The 21,761-nt window shown below is 42.3% G+C and overlaps 1 protein-coding gene across 1 annotated transcript in view; it reads right to left on the minus strand.

Moving 5' to 3' along the window:
• Positions 1–21,761, minus strand: part of card11 (caspase recruitment domain family, member 11) — a gene marked incomplete at both ends in the record, with an annotated part of 29,866 nt that overhangs the window by 5,068 nt on the left and 3,037 nt on the right. The window contains 19 exons of the mRNA XM_080723227.1: positions 143–238; positions 388–472; positions 1,684–1,927; positions 3,423–3,549; positions 3,957–4,158; positions 4,717–4,834; positions 5,014–5,054; positions 5,350–5,456; positions 5,927–6,102; positions 6,788–6,869; positions 7,798–7,959; positions 9,204–9,419; positions 10,014–10,139; positions 12,172–12,318; positions 13,011–13,196; positions 13,809–13,957; positions 15,514–15,690; positions 15,948–16,085; positions 17,086–17,306. Coding sequence (XP_080579353.1) covers positions 143–238; positions 388–472; positions 1,684–1,927; positions 3,423–3,549; positions 3,957–4,158; positions 4,717–4,834; positions 5,014–5,054; positions 5,350–5,456; positions 5,927–6,102; positions 6,788–6,869; positions 7,798–7,959; positions 9,204–9,419; positions 10,014–10,139; positions 12,172–12,318; positions 13,011–13,196; positions 13,809–13,957; positions 15,514–15,690; positions 15,948–16,085; positions 17,086–17,306 — 2,800 coding nt within the window. The remainder of the gene's footprint in view (positions 1–142; positions 239–387; positions 473–1,683; positions 1,928–3,422; positions 3,550–3,956; positions 4,159–4,716; positions 4,835–5,013; positions 5,055–5,349; positions 5,457–5,926; positions 6,103–6,787; positions 6,870–7,797; positions 7,960–9,203; positions 9,420–10,013; positions 10,140–12,171; positions 12,319–13,010; positions 13,197–13,808; positions 13,958–15,513; positions 15,691–15,947; positions 16,086–17,085; positions 17,307–21,761) is intronic.

Raw genomic sequence — 21,761 nt, forward strand, 5'->3', positions numbered from 1 at the left:
GTAAATATATATATAGTGTGTGTGTGTGTGTGTGTGTGTGTGTGTGTGTGTGTGTGTGTGTGTGTGTGTGAGTGTGAGTGTGAGTGTGTGTGTGTGTGTGTGTGTGTGTGTGTGTGTGTGTGTGTGTGTGTGTGTGTGTTACCTGTAGTATCTGTGTAATGAAGACACTGGCTCTGGACATGCGTGGGATGGCTTTAGGATCTGCTACATGACTGCTGTCCTCTGGTTGTAAGGAGTTCTGTCCAGACAAAAACAGACAGGTCATGAACATGTTAATGATGCTTTAGATGATCTTATTGGAAGCAGAATACCAACGTGTGTGTACGAATAAGCAGAATGCCACACATGAGATCGACGTTTGAGGAGAAGAGATGGAATTTAACTGACTGTGAGGCTGCGATGACTTTCGCTCTCCTCTCGTCCTCCACGACACAGTAACTTCTGAATCTTCACTAGTAGCAGTTGCTGGGCCCTGAAGACACACGCAAGCACACATAGGCACATCCAAAAACAAATAAATTCACACCAGCAAATTAGCCTCATAAACCAGACTCTCCTGGGAAGAGTCAGTTTACTAGGCTACCAGCAAATGTCCCCCCATCATAATGCCTACAGCACAGCATAATATCAGTGATTCAACCAGTTTCAATTTAATTTTCAACGCCTTTTCTGTTTAACTGAAGCTGCTCTTTAGAATTAATAGAACCATGCTGATTGAGGCTTGGATTATTAGTTAATTCTACTGCTATGTTGCAACTACAACTGTTATGCTCGGTCACTAGTCTTCCATATACAGTATGTGTACATGCTTGCTAAACCACTGCTGCACAGATGGATGTTCCACATTTGCGGGCGCCCCTGGTCACCTTTTTCTGTGCTGTTCTGTCTCTCACCATTGTGATATGGAAACAAGCAAAAACTTCATTCTATCATGATCTAATTCAGTGGTACAAAACTGTGGTCTCCGTGCCAACAGGCTCAGAATCACTGATTTAATTTAACCCAAAAACGGCAAATGGGAGTTATGGTGGCACACTCGGTAGAGCTGTCACCTCACAGCTAGAAGGTCCTGGGTTTGATTCCCGCCAAGGACGCTGTCGGCACTGGGGGCATGTTCTCTCCTCCGTGTCAACAGTGCCCATACCCTAAGTGGGATTGGAAAAAGGGCCTTTCTGTGTGGAGTTTTCATGTTCTCCCCGTGCCACATAGGGTAGGTACCCTCACAAAAACATCCAGTAATCCTGGTCTTTATACTGCCTCCCCCTGGCCAGCCGGGGTGCCTGATGGAGGGGAAAGGAACTGGTTGGAATAACGTGTTCCTTCCGCGCGCTTCGTCCTAGCGGGGAAACCCCCTCCTTGTCAGGTGAAGAGGCCTGCCCACTCCTCATGCACCGAAGGAGGCACAAGCTCAGTTCGGGCCTCTCCCCAGGTTGGCAGAGGGAGAGTAACGCCCAGGATTACAGTTTAGGCAATTGGCACTGGGTGAAAAATGGGATAATCATGGGATAAAAAAACTGGAAAGCATCTGTGCCATCTTAAAATGTTGCGTTGGCTATTCAAAAATAGCAGCTGTATATCTGCAATTTGTTAATTTTTTTTTTTAATGTGAGAACTACTGAATTAGAAGGTATTTGTAGAATCAGGTCTTGATGGGTTAATAGCGGTCAAAAGAAGTGTTTGTACCGTGAGTTACTGGGTAAGGTGCCGCAGTCGGCCAGGTCTGAGCTGGTGAAAGGGTCAACGCGGGCGCACAGCCACTCACAGCGGCCCTGGTGCCTGCTGTCCAGCACATGAACCACGTCATCACAGAGCACGCTCAGAGAGCAGCAGTCTGATTGGCCGTTAATGTTAAGGTTGACCCGGATGTAGAAAGAGTCGCCTGACGCGATCGTGCCGTCCAATAAGTCCCTCTGGAGACGACGGTAGCCTGGAGGCACACACACACACACGCACATGCACGCACACGCACACGCACACACACACACACACACACACACACACACACACACACACACACATTCAATTAAACAGGTACATCTACTGTATCTATAAATTAGGGAAATCTATGTCCGATGGGATCCAATGGGAAAACCCTTGAGAAAACACATGGTGACATCATCAAATAGGAAAACCTTTAAAAAAACACAGAGATATGGCCTGTGGTTGAGGACACGTTGGGGCTGTGTCTGGTTGGCTGGCTGGCTCCCATCATCTGGAATTCATTCACTATGACTAGCTAAATGAAACAGAATGGAAGAGCAATAGCCGTAAGGCGATGGATAAGGTCTGGCCTCTTCATAGTCTCTCTCCTCTCTCAGCTTTGTGGCACTAATCTAAAGCTATGTCTGATAGCCGGGGAGCCACTGTGCCAAAATGAGAGAAGACCTGTGATGTCATGACATACTCCAAATTTTAGTTTTTCCTATTAATTTGGTCAATAAGGTACACAGAATGAGAGGCCTGCTCTGCCGGAAACACTGCGAAAAAAAGTTTCCCATTGACTTCACTATACTGGAAAAAAACACACCAAAAAAAGTAGCATGTGAGGTGTCAAACAAAGGGTTCTTCATGATTCTGAATCCATTGCAAGCATTTGTTTTGCATGAAAAACATTCCTTGGGCTAGATTTCAGCCTCTCAAACCTGTGAAAAGTGATGAGTCATCACTTTTCTCCGTTATTTTGGTCCGTTTTCTAGCCCAAGGAATGTTTTTCATGCAAAACAAATGCAATGGATTCAGAATCATCAAGAACCCCTAGTTTGACCCCTCACATGCTACTTAAAGCATATTTCTTTTGGTGTGTTTCTTTCCTGTATATTGAAGTCGATGGAGTGAATATACAAATGGCCATAACTTTTTTTCGCAGAGTTTCCGGCAGAGCAGGCCTCTCATTCTGTGTACCTTAATGACCAAATGAATAGAAAAAACAAAAATAAAAAGTATGTCATGACGTCACAGGTAAAACCCTATTCTTTGAGCTTTTGGGCCTGTGGCTCCCCGGCTATGATGTCAAGGACATCTGTGAGCAGCGCTTGCGTTAAAGACCAATCTTCTGCTGAATCTTCTGATTAAAGACATATCTCCTGCTGAATGTTCTGCTTTAAAGACCAAAGCCTCTGCTGAATCTTCTGATTAAAGACATATCTCCTGCTGAATGTTCTGCTTAAAGACCAAATTCTCTGCTGAATCTTCTGCGAAAGCCTTATCCCGGGCTGAGAAGCTCTTTATAGTGTGGCCAGATCATTGGTCTGACGTCACATTACAACACAAACTGTTACCAAACAATGACGATTTGCACAGGTGTTGACACTTCCTAGTCAACACCTGTGCAAATTGTCATTGTTTGTCATTGTTAAAATCACTTCCTAGTGATTTTAATAAAACAATGTCACATAAAATGGATATTAATATATTAATCTTACAGTCATAGTTGGCTCGGTAGTGCAACTGCACTGGTCCAGTGCAATGCTGCAGAGTCCAATGGACTTCTTCCTGAGTACTGGTATCCAATGAAACGCTTTGGTTCTCCCCGCGTATGCACCCCTCCAGCTGGTCAACCAATCACAGTGAAGAACAGGTGATTGAAACACAGGCACTTAGTAGTGTACATTCACTAGCAATAGTATCCAGCAAATCTTTTGCAATTTAATTCTTAGTCTGCAAATCTTAACCACCTTAAGCCCTATTTTGAAAATAGCAAGAATATAAGATCTACAAGCACAATCATTTTAAAATATACATAGATCTGTTCTATAATGATGACATATCCAAAATAGGGATGCCAGGATGAAAAAATAATAATAATATTTGTCAATAAATCTTTAATCCATTGATATCTCACGGAGTTAAGCAAGTTTATGCATGGTGGTGTCGCATGTTGAAAATAGCAGACCCACAAGCACTTGTAAGTCTGCTATTTCCGTTGTGTGATGAAGTATGAAACAGGCTTTACTCACCAATAGGAGGTGATGTCCCTCTCGTAGCCCTGCCTGCTCGCTGCTGGAGCCTGATTGGACAGATGAGACGAAGACTCCGCTGTCATTGCCTCCCACCATGCTGATGTCCTTCAACAGGTTGTCGCCTAGCAACGACAACACCTGCACCGGCTTCAGGGTGGAGCTGACTCTGGAGAAGGAGGAGAGAGACGGGCGGAACGGCCTGCACACACAAAATACTCCATGTGAAACAGTGTTAATTTTGTTGACTAAGACTAAGACTAAAAGCCTACAAGATTTTGATATTTTGTCGATGAGACTAGACTAGACTAAAATTTCAGAAGACTAAGACTATTATTTGAGTTATTCAAAAGACAGACTAAGACTAAATCTAAGTCTAAGACTAATGGCTGTAAAAATTAACACGTATGTAACAGTGCAATGAAATTAAAGCCAAATACCTGTTTTATGTATTTTGACCAATTAACAGGCAGTAAAAGATAATGACCTGTTCAGAGTTATGTGGTTATATTTAGCCTAAAAGACTAATCCTAAAAGACGAAGACTAAAAGACTAAGACTAATCCCAAAAGACTAAAATATTTTGATATTTAGTCGACTAAGACAAGACTAAAACAATTTCAGAAGACTAAGACAGGACTAAGACTAAATGGTGTGTTATTCGAAAGACTAAGACTGTGTGTGTGTGTGTGTGTGTGTGTGTGTGTGTGTGTGTGTGTGTGTGCGTGCGTGCGTGCGTGCGTGTGTGTGTGTATGTGCACCTCTCCAGAGAGAGCTTCCTGAAGATGTTGTTGACCTGCTCCAGGTCGTAGGTGTCCATTCCCTCCGACTGATGGGAGGACGAGGACGAGTGGACAGACGGAGAACCCTGGATGGACTCTGTCCATGTCGTTGGTAATCAATGAGGCAAAAGAGACAGACAGAGAAAGAGGTAAATCAACAGACAGACAGACAGAGGGCCAGAGAATCAGACAGATGTACACAGACAGAGACAATAAATACAGGGAAACATGCACTGTACAGGCACAATTCTAGTCTAGCGTGTGAAAAGCTCTTACCAAACTCCACTTCCATGTTGTCACTATCAAAATCTGAAAGGCTGGAAGACACCAAACATCAAAGTTTCATCACACAAATCATACAAACGCTCTCATTCCAGGGAATTCAAAACAAAGCACTGATAGATGTTCTAAAGCAACTCATGGTCAGACCATTTAGAATGAATTAATGAATGAATAAATGAATGAATGAATGAATGAATTAATGAATGAACAAATGAACGAACGAATGAACGAACAAATTAATGCATTAATGCATGAATGCATGAATGAATGAATGAATGAATGAATGAATGAATGAATGAATGAATGATGGATGGTTGGATTGATGGATACCTGCGGACTTGGAAGTCATGTTCCCTCTCTCTCTCTCTGCGGTAGAGTGAGGCCTTCTCTGGTGGCTCGGGGAGCATGGATTGGATGCTGTCATTACGGCAACGCACCTGGACATCAAATAAATAAAACAGAAAAACATCTGTTTATAAGCAGTTTATATCATCCTGGCATTCCTATTTTGGACATGTCAACATAGGCTAAGCTTTTCCAAAACGGCAAGAGGATGTAAATAAAATGTAAAAAAGTGTATTTTTTATTTTTTAGATAGCACATCGTCACTGTCGGGCAGAAACCCTGTATCTCCAAGTTTCAAAAATAGTATGTTCTTTCTAAATTAAAGCCTTACTTCATCATACAAAAGTGTCGCACAAAAGTAGTGAAAATAGCTTATCTACAAGCATACAACGCCTCGTTCCGCGAGACGTTGTGTGCTTGTAGATCGGCTATTTTCACTAGTTTAAATCATTTTAAAATGATAAATACAAAAACTAACGGTTTTGGACATACAAGGTTTCCACCCGACAACAACAATATACAGGTATATGATATGTGTTATAAGACATGTTGAGGAGCTCACCATATTGGCCCTGTTGGACAGTTCTACCAGATGCGAGGGGGAGGAGGGGCGGGGGGGAGCACAGGAGAGTGGGTGGGTGGAAGTGGGGGAGGGCAGGGGGGAAGGAGGGCAGTTGTTGTTGACATGAGATTTGGATGCGTGGATCTCTGAAGGATCTCCTCCACTCACTGACAACGCTGCAAGTTGGAGAAGCACAGAATATAATGTATACACAGTCAAATCAACGAGTGTTCATTTTACTCTTTCGGTGTGCATCTCATATGCACTGAGATGTACATTTGTGTAGCCTACATCTCACTGAGAATATAAACAAAAACAAAAAAGAGCAACAGAACAGGAAATAGAATGAATTAAAGTAAGTATTCATGGGTTGCATTTGTAGTCCTACACCAGCCATGTTGAGGACCAACACAGGTGTTCTGATTGGCCTAGGACATTAGTTCTATGCCAATCAGACAAATTGAAACACCTGTGTTGGTCCTCAACATGGATGTTTAGGACTACAAATGCAACCCATGAATATGAACACAATACCAAAATAACCAAATGTGTGTCTGTCAATGTCGAAAGGTCTGGTAGTGAAGTCCCTCCAAAAACACATTAAGGCCAAACCAAACTCTGTTTTGAACCATTTGCATTCAATTTAATAACTACAAAATAATAAATACATTGTAAACAGGCTCATTAAAAGAAATACGAATTACCAAAGGATAATGCTCTAACTGCATACCTACAGCCTTTAAATTGTACATACCGGTATGCTACTAAAGTAACAGTAAGCATTGAGTGTTTGAAAGCACAAGAAATAAATGCACTGTAGAGTAATATCATATTTACAGTACAGCAGCGTCAGTGTGTTACCTGCATGTGAAATGACCTCAGAGTTGAATGGCAGATCCAGGACTTTGGGAGCAGAGACTGGAGACTTCACTCTGTCCCTGATCTGAACAACAAAACACAAATGTATAGTGAGTCCAGTGAGTGTGTGTGTGTGTGTGTGTGTGTGTGTGTGTGTGTGTGTGTGTGTGTGTGTGTGTGCGTGCGTGCGTGCGTGCGTGCGTGCGTGCGTGCGTGCGTGCGTGTGTGTGGTGAGCTTGTGCACGGCTGCACGCATACTTGCTACTAGCATGCAAATAGAGAGGGCCAACTTGGTTTCTGGTATCCAAAGAAGACACTGTTAGGAGAAAAGCATTAAGAGTCTGCCTCTCAAGCTATTAAAGCCTCCCTCCAGTATTTTTAATGTATCTCAGCTGTTTAATGTATATCAGTACCAACATTTTAAGCTTGTTGTCAGATGGTTTTTTGCTTAAAGTGATGTGTGATCATCCCGATCCCACCATCTGGACTCTGGAGGGATGGTTGATCACGTTGCGAAAGGCTAGTTGGTTGTTAAATCTTGGCGATATCATTTTATTGGGTTTATTTTAGAGGTGGAGGAGAGCAATCTTCCACAAATCTATACTTTGTGATATGTTACTCGCTTTTGTTTTCAATTTCATTTTACATTGCCTAGGTGAGAATCAACCAAGAAAAAAAAGTATATGAATGCTGGGATGCGAGTATATCGTCGTTGTCGGGTGGAAACCTTGTATGTCCAAAACCGTTCGGTTTGTATTTATCATTTTAAAATGAAAACAAAAGACCTTGATCAAAAAAAAATGAAAACAGCAGATCTACAAGCACACAACGCCTCGCACCGCAAGGCGTTGTGTGCTTGTAGATCGGCTGTTTTCACTTCTTTTGTGCGATGGCCTTGTATGATGAAGCAGGGCTTTGCTTGACGAAAAAAAATTACAAATTTGAAACTTGGAGATACGAGGTTTCCACACAATAACGACGATATGTGTGTTTGTGTTTCTGTTCAGGCTGACCCCTGCCTGTTTCAGGTTGTGACGGCGTCTGAGGCGAGGCGGCTCTTCAGGCAAGAAAAAGGACTGTGGCGAGTCATCGCTGGAGCATTCTGAATGGCCCTGGGATGGTTTAAACTCCTCCCCCTGAGATATAATGGTTGGGGGCAGATCCCTCGGCAAACTCTGAAAAAAAAAATGAAAAACAATTATTGAGAGACAGACAACTATATCTGCACCATACTATGGTACAGTTGTAATATATGTCCTTATTCTAGTACGCCTTAACTGTATGCATTGATTCTTTGTTGTTTTTAGTTTTATTTAACAAATACATGTACCGTATATTTACCATGTCAATAAAACCTTTTCAAATGAATTGAATTGGCAGGGAGGTAGGAGGAGAGGGAAAAGTAAAACATACTGTATGTGGAATGAGAGGGAATATCTCACACAAAATACTGTATGAGATCAGAATCAGAATCAGCTTTATTGTCACATCACAGGTTTACAGAAGTAAAAGAAAAGAAAAAAAGATTAAAGTGAAATTCATTTTCGTGATGGGCGTTAGTTAAGGTGCTAGATAAAACAGCAACAGAGGGACAAACAGAAGGAGATAAGAAATAACGAAATGGACCCTCCCAGCTCCATTTACATTTGTGTACAAATGTAACCCCTCCGGTTACATTTGTACACTCTAATAAACTTTCAAGGTTTTACAGTACTAGCCCTTACCCGTTCAAAGATATGAGCTCCGAAATGATGTGCAGTGTGTGGATTATGGGATGTGCACTGTGCACACAGTATATGAGGGATGGAAAGTAACTTTAACTGGTGCTTGCATGCTAATATGTAGGAGCATCAATGTAAGAAATACCCGTTCCATTTAACGGCTACAGAGATACTGTGTACCCCCCCCTGTGTGTGTGTGTGTGTGTGTGTGTGTGTGTGTGTGTGTGTGTGTGGGTTTGTGTGTGATTGTGCATGGCCTGAACAACAGCGCCCCTCCCTTAACATGTGTGGTCACAAAAGGTACTGTAGGCTAAATAGATATAGATACACCATAAAAATGCTATTATACAGCATACGATTTGTGAAAGTGACAAACGGGCTTCACAGTTATGTCAGGTGTGTTCATATGCTGATGGTGATGCGATTTCAGATCAATTGCTCCAGCCACCGAGGAGAAACGCTGGGACAGACAGACACTCACTCACTCACTCACTCAGTCAGACATTCGCAAAATTATAGTATAGATAGGCATGCAACAGTTAACTGATCTAAATTATTGTATCAATCCTTTAAAAACAATAATAATAATAATAATAATTGGTCAGATAATTGATTTAATTATTTGATTATTCAAAAAAATATTGTGCTAGCCAGAGCAGTGGTCACTGAATTATGTCCAGGAGTTACCCAGCACTCACCGTCCACCCACAAGTTGTAACCTGGTCCAGACAGTTGTCTTTGGATAGGCGTCGGAGACGTGACTCTAGGGTCACCAACTTTGCCTCTTTGCGTACGATCTCGATGTGTAGCTCATCAGTCTTCTCCTCCAGCTCTCGGATCAGTTTGCGGTACTTGTCCTTATCCACCAGACACTGAGAGAAATGATGCTGGGCCTCATCCCGGGACTTGAACGCCTGGACACACATATAATATAATAGCAGAATAGCTGTTTTAGGCAAAGAGAGGTGTAGAGGGGGTCAAGGATAGAGTCCTGGTGGACCTTGGTTAACGAAACATGTAAGGCTTAATAATTTAAGCAGTCACAATCCAAGTAAAAATGAATTACTGTGGTCTCAGAGCAAGGTGTGAATACACACCTGTTATATCTGCACTCCCCACTCACAGAGAGAGAGAGAGAGAGAGAGAGAGAGAGAGAGAGAGAGAGAGAGAGAGAGAGAGAGAGAGATAGAGAGAGAGAGAGAGAGAGAGAGAGACTGGAGAGAGAGACAGACAGACAGACAGACAGACAGACAGACAGACAGACAGACAGACAGACACACACACACACACACACACACACACACACACACACACACACACACTCAAGTGTTGTATCTTCTTATCTGCTAACTAACTACAGTATAGCTACCACTAACTAAGCCTAAGGCATGGCAAGCCATATGTGATGCAAGTTGTTAATGTGAATGCAAGTTCAGACTGTGTGTATGCGTGTGTGCGTGCGTGTGTGCGTGCGTGCGTGCGTGCGTGCGTGCGTGCGTGCGTGTTACCTGGTCCCTCTCCTTCATCATCTCATCCAGTTGGATGATGTACGTGTTCATGCGGTTACGGTACATCTCACAGTCCTTCTGCAGTGTGCTACACCTCAGCTCCAATTCCTCCTTCTCCTCCAGATACTACACACACACACACACACACACACACACACACACACACACACACACACACACACACACACACACACACACACACACACACACACACATACTTATAGTAAGCCTGGGGCAATAAGGAGGCCTTAAGTCTGCTTTAAAAGCAGGGAGCAGGTTACAGATGTGTTCAGGCTTGTAAAACGGTAAGTAGTACCTTGAAATGCAATTCTGTATTGTGTAGAGAGGAAATGAATAATTTACGTATAGGGCTCAACATTTTCTTGTCCCAGTGAGCACTCTGGCTGCAGAATTTCAAATCAGCTGGAGTCTTCCCACAGTGTTTTTAGGAAGGGACCAGTTTTTCAGAGCCAAAATTGATATGGTTTGGATAAGTTGGATATAAGTTTTTTAAATGGCTGGATTGACAAATCTATCAATTGAGATGTCATGATCAACAGCCTCAAAGGCCAAACTCAGATATAATCTGTTTATTGTAAGTAATTATCTGTAATTAAGCGTAGCTTGCAAGCTATTTCAGGCAGCTATACTCGAGCGGGTCGCATGCATGCGCACCACCCTGTGGGTACAGTACAGCTGTGGTTCTTAAGCTTTTTCAAAACAAATTGACACAGAATCTACAAAAATCTACAAAAAATAAAATAGCAGTGTATAATCTGGCGTGCTATGAGCTTATAGATCTGCTATTTTTGAATAACCAAAATATGAATTGATAAAGTGGTTAAAACGATTATGATGCTATAATAACTTTACTTTTGCTGGGGACCCCACTCTGAGAACCACTGCAGTACAATATGTAACTGAGATGCGTCTCAGCAGCTAACCAGTTTGGCGGCACATTTCAGCTCACTGTATTCCACTGTTGCTCCTCTTACTGTCACATACCACTGCACACTGGTATGTGCTTCTCTGCACCCACCACCTCCCCAACTCCACCTGTAGGCTCTGTTTCCCCCACGGGGTTTGTTTTCCCATGGGGGGGGCGGGGTTGTGATTTTATCTCTCTGCAGTTAAATGGATGTCTTCTGATTGTGCTGAGCTGGCAGCATTATGTACTGTAGCAGAGTCTGAATGGCGCCAAGATGAAATGTAATACTCACACGCCTGTATTTACATTATGAATCAAATCCATACGCAAGTTATGGCAAAAGGACAGATCAGGAGGAGAGGAAGTGTTGAAAAGCTGGGTGATGGGTCTGTCGTCTCAAGGGCACTGGTGTGTGTGTGTGTGTGTGTGTGCGTGCGTGCGTGTGTGCGTGCGTGCGTGCGTGCGTGCGTGCGTGCGTGCGTGCGTGCGTGCGTGCGTGCGTGCGTGCGTGCGTGCGTGCGTGCGTGCGTGCGTGTGTGTGTGTGTGTGTGTGTGTGTGTGCGTTTGTGTATTAAGCACAGATATGTTTGTACCTCTCTATTATGTTAGCTTGTTTGTGTGCGTTAGTGTGTGTTAGGCCAAACGTCCCCACAAGTATAGTAGAACCCAAGGCATTTTACTGGTACAGTACTTACAAGATACATGTACTGTTATAGAATTCTACAAATGTAATCTTCATTTTGTCCCTAGGGTAACCAGAAGGTCATGTCATTGGGTTAGTATCGTGTCAGGGTTTTTATTCTGGGCTTAAGAACAACTGTTGAGTGAGTCACTATTTCAACTGCCACCAGAATGTCATGTCCTGTCTTGTATTATTCCTGACTAAAGCCTTGCCTTAGACATCAAAATAGATCAGAGTCGAGTTGACAAACATCCACATTGTGGATGTTTGTCAACTCGACTCTGATCTATTTTGATGTCTCTCTGAAGTGTATAAGAGGGCTGTATGAACTGTATGCAGGAGTTGGAACCTATGCCACGTTCATGGTATAGTGTTGCCGCTCGGAGCTCCTTTTTGAATACATTTTGATTGTGTTTGAACACTTTTCAAAACCTTTCTTTTTCACAGTACATATTTTATGCAGTATCATAGAAATATACGATAGTACATGATATGTTTAAAAAAGAGAGTTATGCTTAGAATTAAGAAAAGATTCCTGTTAGGGTTACCTTGTCCCTTAACTCCTCAGCCTGTCTGACTTCTTCATGTAGGTTGTAGAGGCGGTTGACCAAGTCCTGCCTGTCCTCTATTGCCTCCTGTCTGTCATGTTCCAAAATGTCCACGATGGCCTTGTCCGATTCAGGCAGGGCTCCAGGCTACATACACACAAAACACACATCATATGTAGCAATAGAATAGACTTTCACCAGGTTTTACCATAGCCTAGCCCCCATAAGATGCTCAAAAGGCCAAAACACTTTAAATGTTTGTTTAAATCAAATGTTTTCAAGCAAGAGTTTACACAACAGAGACCTTTTTCTTGGTATTTGTATAGAACCTGGACATCTCTTACAGTATTGCGGATAATGCCCTTGCTAGGCTTAGATAGTACAAATCATTCCAAAAAGTCTTCATTAAAGATATCGTTGCTGAACACTCGGATACCTAGTCTCTCCATATCTAAAATTGTAATGTTTTTTTTTTCATTAATGAATGCCCTACTATTTTTGCAGTGGCTATGTCTGTATGTTTTTGATCTGTATGATTTGACAGCTCCATAGCATGGCCGTGTGTGTATCCATGTATGTATGTATGTATGTAGTATGTATGTATGTATGTGTGTATGTAGCCTGAGGTATGGAGCCTGAGTACCACTGGGTGACCAGAGAAGGTGCTGTTGAGTCTAGCCTGAGCATCAACTGCAATAAACACACACACGCTTACGCACGCGCGCGCGAGCACACACACACACACACACACACACACACACACACACACACACACACACACACACACACACACACACACACACACACACACACACACACACACACACAAAGTACTGCACCTGCTGCTGCACGATGGACTGCAGCTCCTGGAGCTTGAACTTAAGGACCTCGTTCTCCCGCTCCAGCTCAAAGATCTGCTCTCTCTTGGGCCGGTTCTCGATGTCGTTCTTCAGCTTCAGGCTCTGTCTTCTCTCGATCGTGTACTCCTCCTCTACCTTGTTGAGCCTGTGTTTCAGCTGGTCTATCTACGCTCAGGGAAACACAACAAAATGACCACAAGGAGGTGAATGGATCCCAACATGGAACATAGTCCTTTGATTTGGTCCTGAGATTTAGTTCTGCTTTCATTATCTAGTGAAATATGCTTTGTTAATTAAAAGGTGTACAAATTGACCCAAATGGACACCCTTTTCAGTTAATGGAATACTTAACAAAGTTTCAGGCGATTACTTGATTACATGATGCCTTGAATTCATGGAAAATGTTTGTTTTCGTCACATGCCTTCAGGGAATGAAGAATCCAAAAATATCTATCTTTTACAAAGAAGTTGCAGAGATGATCATCGACTGTACTTTTCCTCTCTGCCTGTGAGCAGCTGCTGACTTTGAGCAGCTCAGAGCAGCGGAGCTCTCAATGGGCGAAAACTCACCTCAACTAGCTACGAGGGTAAATGTACTCTGTACTAACCATGGATTTCACACTGGAACCTGATTTTACTTGCAATTTTCAGTCTGTGTGTGTGTGTGTGTGTGTGTGTGTGTGTGTGTGTGTGTGCGTGCGTGCGTGCGTGCGTGCGTGCGTGCGTGCGTGCGTGCGTGCGTGCGTGCGTGCGTGCGTGTGTGACCCTATACAGTACCTCCAGTTGAAGGTCTCTGCTCCTCATCACAGCCATGTTCTTCTCTTCGCTGAGCGTGGCGTACCTCATGGCCAGTTTATAATTCTCATCCTTCACTCTCAGCAGCTCATCGTTGTAGCCGTTCCTCTCCTCTCTCATCTTATTGTACCCTGGAAGACCACAAAAGAACCAATGTGGGTCACATGGCTTTTAGAAAATGTTTAGAACATGTTTGAGAAACATTTCTCCTCTTAATGATATGCCCCAAAGTAGAGATACCAGGTTGAAAGTGGTTAAAGAACCACTTCAAACATTTCAACCTATTCAAATAACTGGTCCTCCTCACTAATGCTCATTGTAAGATGGCACCATCTCATGTCATGAGGCGGATTTGGCGTAATAGTGCACTACATGGTTGTGCTGTCTGCTGCCCCACTATACGTACCGGTATGTCTGTGGAATAATTGTTTTTATCAGTTGTGGTGGGCTCAGTTAGTCCACCACATTTTACAAATATGCAAGCCTCCTTGATGTCGTGGTTATAGAATCTGTGCCAGTCATGAAAGGTGTGATCGCACAGTTGCGCACAGTGCCATCTACCTCCTTTGTCATTTTCCTCTGCCCTACCTAACAAAAGCCCCCTGGGGGGAAAAGCTCTCACTGCGCTGACCACATTATCAAAACAACCTGGTTTCAAATTTAGTTCAAAGTCCTGTGTTGCGTGCCATATCAGCACCTTCCTGTGCCTCCTCACTGTCCTGACTCAATAAGCGCATGTATGTACGGTATGTCAGTACAAAGACAAATCTGTGAAAGAATCTACGTTACTGGAAGTCTGGTATGTTTAACTCACAGTATACTTATTTCTGACCATTTTCCAAAGTTGCGCAGGTTGATATGAAAAGTCGATCCAAAAATAGTGGCTGGCGACAACAATAATTTACCAACAAAATATAAATCTCACTAACTTATTAACCAAGCAATGTTTAGCCAACATACTAAAAAAAACTAAAAATAAAGCCATTATTAACAGGAAAATGGTTTGGTTATGATATAATGGCCTATGAATACACAATGACACATATTGATGCAGGAACGGTCCTTTAAAGCACTGGTTTCCAAACACTGGGTCAAGTCCCATTTGTGGTCCCTTTATTTTTGGTTTCTTACATTTTGTTTTAAATTTCTATTATTTCAAAACATTTTCAAAAAGCATTCCCCATTTTCTCTCTCTTTTTCTTTTTCTTTTTTTTTACAAATTCAATGAATTTTTCACTAATTTCATGAAGAAATAAAATAAAAATCGAAGAAATTCCATAAATTAGAAAACAAATGTTTAATCTCTCTTTCGGGTCTCGACCTGAAAGGTTTGGGAGGAACCCCCTCAAGGAATCCTCCTGTGTCTTAGGCCATGGCTACACGGAGCTGGATATTTCTGAAGCTAGACATTTTTTTGTGCTGTTGGGGCTTGCAGCCACATGAAGCTGGATATTTCGGCCGCGAAGCTGGATATTTTTTAAACCGGATAAATAAGTGAAGACATTGAAAAATATCCGATTCACTGGATCCGTGTAGACAGGGAACCCGAATATCTCTGAAGACTTTGCTGTGTGTGTGCTTGTTAGACCTAGATATCTTTGTCGTGTGGACCTAGATATTTTTCTATGTGGATATCTGAAAAACCGGGATATATGAAATATCCAGCTCTGTGTAGCCATGGCCTTACTCTGTTGGAAGGCCTGCAGCTCCTGGTTAGCAAGCCGTAGCTTCTTGTGTTCATCCTCCAGGGTGCAGTTCTTTCTGTCGAGCTCGGCCTGCTGCAGCGTCTTGGCTTTGGCTTGGTGCTGAAGCTTCATCACCTCGTTCATGAGGAACTGGGTCAGACCCTCATGGCCCTCCTCTACTGGAAAGAAAGGAATAGAGGGCGATATAGAGAAGACACAGTGAGAGAGAAAGTAGAGACGGAGAGAGAGAAAGCATTATGGTAGGAGAACAGAAACACCACACAGATCTCCTTTAAAACAGCAGAAACGTGTAGGAATTGTTCCATCTGTGCATGTGTGTGTGTGTGTGTGTGTGTGTGTGTGTGTGTGTGTCATGTAGACACACACACATGTACACATGTGTCCAAACCTATACGTCCACCTGCGAGTGTCTCACCTACGATGGTGGAAAAGCGACGAGTGGGTTCCTTCTTGGTCACCAGCTTATAGAGTTCAGGATAGTAAAACTCCAGGCTCTCCAGGAACGCCACATATCCCCTCTCACCTTTAGTTTGGAGGATGTCCAGCAGACGACCTGATGGAATTATGAATGAAAAAACACATTGACAAGGATATCATCACAGACAAACGCTGTAGTAACAATGGAGGCTATAAGAAGTGCTGCTAAAATGTAGTTGGGACAACTAAAGTTCAGGAGCAGGGCCACACCTTCAGTTCTGTTATCTCCACCTCCTATCTAGTCACCTCCAATCCCTTATCTACTCCTCCCATCAAGCCCCCTCCAATCAGGTCACCTCCGCCAGTATATAAACGCTTCCTAACCATCATTCTCCCTCCGTTCTCGTTTTCGTCACCCCACCCCCCCACCCTACTTCTCTTCTATTTCTTTCTTTCTTTCAGGTTCCTGACGGGGGTTCCGTCGTGCCCGGGAGCTACGGCGGGACCTCCGGAGTCTTCCCCACCTCGGCTCAAAAGGTTCGGCCTGGACGGCAAAGGATTATCTTCATTATTGTTAAATGTTTTTCGTTAATTGTTTGCCTATTTTTTCTGTTAATAAATTTCTTGCATTCAAAAATGGTGTGGTCCTTGATAGTGAAAGGACTATTACAATTTGTATTTAGACAGTATGACTTTCAAATCAAGCTGAAGAGAAAGGAGGAAAGAAATGTCTCCAATCAAGACAGGAATTTCTTGCAGTCATGAACAGAGATACGTGTTGCCTATTTAGATGCTAGTTGATATTCAGAAGTGTGCTGTATACTTGTTCAAATATGCTATGTACATTGTTCACTGTTGTACAGATAAGCCTACCTGTTTGTTATTTGGCCATTAAGATGCATTGAGAGTCAAGACAGTTGCTATTTGATGCTGCTGTCCTAATTAATTTGTAACGCTTAACTTTCTTTGTATTACTTACTTAACCATATTCCCTGATGTTAGTTGACTGATGTTAGTTTACTCCAATCTTAATAATACGTCACTCTGGATTATAGCTCAAATTGCCTAAATTGTAAAATGACATACCGGTATCGTACACACACTCACACTCACGCTCTTGCTCTGTCTTTGCTTACTTGTGCGGCTGGCCTTGCAAACCAGCAGCATGGAGTTTAGTATCTCGTCCTCATCCTGCTCATCCAGGACTTTACACTGTCGGAGGTAAGGGGTGATCTTAGCAGGTGAAATGGAGCGGCTCAATTGATGGCGTGTACACTCCACCTTCTCCCATAGCATTGCCTCCGGCTCCTCAGACGACCCAGATGGACCCCCGCTGCCATTCTCCATCTCGCCAACTCTGAGACAAACAAGAAAAATACACAAAGGCATAAATGACACGTACATTATTAGTGTGGTTGCCTACAGGGCAACCAGACTATAGTTCTTGTCCAGCTTTGTTATTTCGTCTAGAGTAACCCCAAAATCCCCAAAACGTCCTTTGAGTTCAATGGACTTTTTTCTGTAACCTTTTCTGATTGGTCAAGCTTCATGTGACATCACAATATATAGGCAACCACATTTGCAATTTTCCATAATTGCACCTTTCTAGTTCATATCCGTTTTGTACACACACACACACACACACACACACACACACACACACACACACACACACACACACACACACACACACACACACACACACAACCTCAGGCGTTCTGGGTTCACGCACAAATAAACCTGAAAGAAGATACCAGAATAAGTAAACCTCACCCCATTTACAATAAACACAATAAGCACCAGGAAAAGTGCCATTGTATTATTGAGCACGTCACATCTCTGCTCTTTGCTCTTTCAACCTAAAACAATTGCTCTCATGTGGCTGCCCACTGGGACCAACATGATGCACTGTCCAAATCAGGACCCATCCGACCCAAAATACAGTATTTTCCCATTTCTCTGTATTGCTCTTTGCCTGTTGGTTTATTGCAACTGCTGATTTTGGCAAGCAAGATTCATCAACCAAGTAAACCAGACCTAACCCTGTCTGAGCCCATTCTGTGGTTTTTAGATAGACCATAATGCCTAGTAACAATAGACGCAGTTTCGAGTTTAGTGTTACACTAAGAATAAATTGCAAACCTCTGCACCTCCAAATCAGTGATTCAAAAGTGAAAGGGCATCATCTCAAAACATTCCTCTTATATTCTTTAGTATCTTGTGAACATGTTTACTTTATGTATAATTTGTAGGATGATATGCTTTTGTAAACTCAGTATAGGGGCTTGTGGCCACCTTTTTAATGATAAACAGGTTAGCACTAAAACCAGAACCTGCTACGGACAACAACTTTCTGCAAGTGTTACTATGAAGAGCTGTGAGGCATTATGGGCCCTGTAAAACTCTGGTATACTATATTTTAGAGAAAATATTAAAATTAGCCTTCATTTCAAAGACTAGATAGATAGGAAAATATAGAATGCAGTTACCGGTAAGTTAAGTAGAAGTAAAAAATCACACCCAATGTGAAGTGAGCGGTGGTTGTGCTTGCATAACGTCTTCAGATTAGGATTTGAGTCTAGGATGTACAGGGTATGCTACACACACACGTTTTGCTATGGCAAAACGCTGAGGAAAAAGGCTACAGACATACGACATATGACATCACTAGACAAACATGATGCTACGTACACACATTTTACTATGGCAAAACGCTGAGGAAAAAGGCTACAGACACACGCACAGCCATGTATAGGAGTGGTTTACCACCGCTCAAAAATGCAAAAAAAACAACACAAAGAAAAACACAGCTACCGGTATAACTACAATACCTTAAATATAGATTAGCTGACCAAGTTCTGAGAGTAAAGTGATGTGTGCAGTGAGTGGCTGACATCATCCAGAATGGATGATGCCTTAGTCAAAGTCCTCTTCTCTGCCTTTGACACCACAGAATGTTGTACAAACATTTATTACAAGCAAGGTGTCCTCCACAGTGTCATCCATCTCTCCCACACTTCTCATTTGGTTCCCAGGCTGAATATTTGTAATATCTCCCTCCATATCTCTCCATTTGCATTCCATGCTTTCATTATCCTCCCCCTCGCTTTTCCATAATAAACACATAAAGATTTTATTAACTCTTTCCTCGCTCTCGCTTTCCATGTGTTCACTCTCATCCACTTTTGGTCCCCTCCTTTTTTCTCCCCTCAACACCGAATCTCCCTGAAGCTGAAGATAGCCGATCTACAAGATCACAAACTGTAGCATTGTGACATGCTGTAAGCTTGCAAATTTGCGGAATATTTGCCTATTATTATGACATAACCCAAACAGGGGTGTTAGGGGTCTTCACACACCAAAGAACACACATTGTCACTGATTGATTTCCCATTGTCCTTATTTCCTTCATTCCCTCCCATCACTTCTGCTTCATCATTCGCACGTACTGTACGCACACACACACGCGTGCTCACACGCATACACACACACACGCGCGCACGCACGCACACACACACACACACACACACAGAGAGTTCTGTGTCTCCACCACATTTGAATATTGTCTGGGTAGTGGGCGCTGTCCAATAATCACACTTTATAACTTTTAGCCGACAGCTAAGCAAATCAACCCTATCTGATATACACACACACACACACACACACACACACACACACACACACACACACACACACACACACACACACACACACACACACACACACTTTTGCATAAAACTGTTATCTGCTTCATCCATACTGTGTGTGGGAACTTCAGTATACTGTATGCCACATGTATCACACGCAATCTCACACAAAGTTAAAGTCTACATTTGTATTTACTCACAGATCCATTAGATCCATTAGAGCTACTCAATAACTGAATAAATCAAACTCTATCAAATTGAAAAACATCATGCTATCGCTTATATAGGATACGTAATGTAATACAGCCTATTCTTTATCTTTTATGCTATCAGTGGTTCCCAAACTTTTTATCTTGTGACCCAAAAGAGAAATTAGACGTTTGCTTCGCGCCGCATTGTGAGCTTGAAGATCTTCATTTTCACTACTTCTTAAACTTGTATGGAATTTCTTAGATTTTCTTTTATTTACTCATTGTTGCTTTTTTTCTTTTTTTTTTAAGTGTTTTGAAAAACAAGGGACCCATAAACATGTGTCTGTGAGTCTGTGACCCAGTGTTTGGGAAACAGTGCTATACCGTACAATAAAACATTGACCACTTTTCCACTTTCTGACTCTTTTTGGGCATGCAATTAGGAGACATAAAAAACTAAATTCAAAATGTTTGAAATGTTTCAGAAATAGCTAAAATAGACCTAAAAGCGATGTGATACGTTGTGAGCTTATATCTGCTATTATTATTATTATTATTATTATGAAATAAAGAACCTCTGGTTCTATTTGATGCCATTTGTTGTCTTTCCTGTATTTCTCTAAAAACATATTTTCAAACACAATTTCTTGTATGTATTTTACTATGTAGGCTACTGTATTTTTCACACGCTGAACAAAAAACTCCAACACATGCTTGAATGCACATGCATGCATGCAGACAGACAGACATAATAGAAGAACATATGTATACACACAGATGTATAAATAGACCACCCAGACTGTAGAAACACATTTCCTCCTCTTTCTTCTCTTATTTTGGAGTTCATTACCGAGAAAAGCTTGTAGTCACTTCCTTCTTTTAAAGCCAGATGTGAGAATGAACTCTTGAATTCTGTGTTGCAGTACAGAGTAATAGAATAAACTAATGAGTTCTGTCAATAATACAGAGTAAACCTACTAATGAACTGATGAGTTCTGTCCATAGGCGATTTTAAGGGGTGTCCTAGGGTGCACGTGCACCCCCTGGCCGCCAGGCGGCCATTTTGATTTTTTTGATCATAATAAACACGCAATATGATTAAGAAGAAGAACATCTCAAATTCGCCTTTTTTGACCCTTTGAAGCACCCATAGCATGACTTCTAAACCAATCACAGCAAATGGGGGGCGGGAGGTAATAGGACTACTGGTTTCTCAACCAATCACAGTGACTGTCTGAACGTCTCTGACAGCACCGCTGAAAAACAAACGGCAGATGATGACACCTGCAGATTTATCTAAATAACAGAATTAAACAGTTGTTTCACAGTGGAATATGCTACCTGGGGTTAACTACAGACATCCATAGGACATGTGGATAGCTTTTACATTTACCATACGTGAACTAAAGTTTTCGGCACTGCTCAAAGAGGCTGGATTACACGATGTGTTCTGTGCCTCCAAGGAATAACACTTTCTTCTGGGCACCTCATAACATTGGATATTTTCTTGTCATTTTCTTAAGGTAAGACATGGCTTTATTTAACTATCTGTTCACTGTGGAGTTAGCCAGCCTGTTTTCTTCTCCTCCGTGTGTGTGTGTGTGTGTGTGTGTGTGTGTGTGTGTGTGTGTGTGTGTGTGTGTGTGTGTGTGTGTGTGTGTGTGTGTGTGTGTGTGTGTGTGTGTGTGTGCGTGCGCGCGCGAGCGAGCGCGCATGCTTGCTTCACTTGCTTGTAAATATTGGTAGCTGCTGGTTATGGATCTTTGGTGGTGTGGTTGTGCCACACCACCAATGTAAATGACTGCTTGATTGCTTGATGAATGATGATTAACTTGATGTTTGGCTTTATATGTCCTGGCTGTGCTGCCTCTGTCTGCAAAATAAGTAAATAAATCCTATAGACATATGCTCATGGTGTCTAGAAAAAGAAGCACCTGTTTTACACTTTTTTTGTTTATATTGTGTTACATTTGG

The sequence above is a fragment of the Nannobrachium achirus genome (assembly GCF_963921795.1).
Source record: "Nannobrachium achirus genome assembly, chromosome: 4".
NCBI classification, from domain to species: Eukaryota; Metazoa; Chordata; class Actinopteri; order Myctophiformes; family Myctophidae; genus Nannobrachium; species Nannobrachium achirus.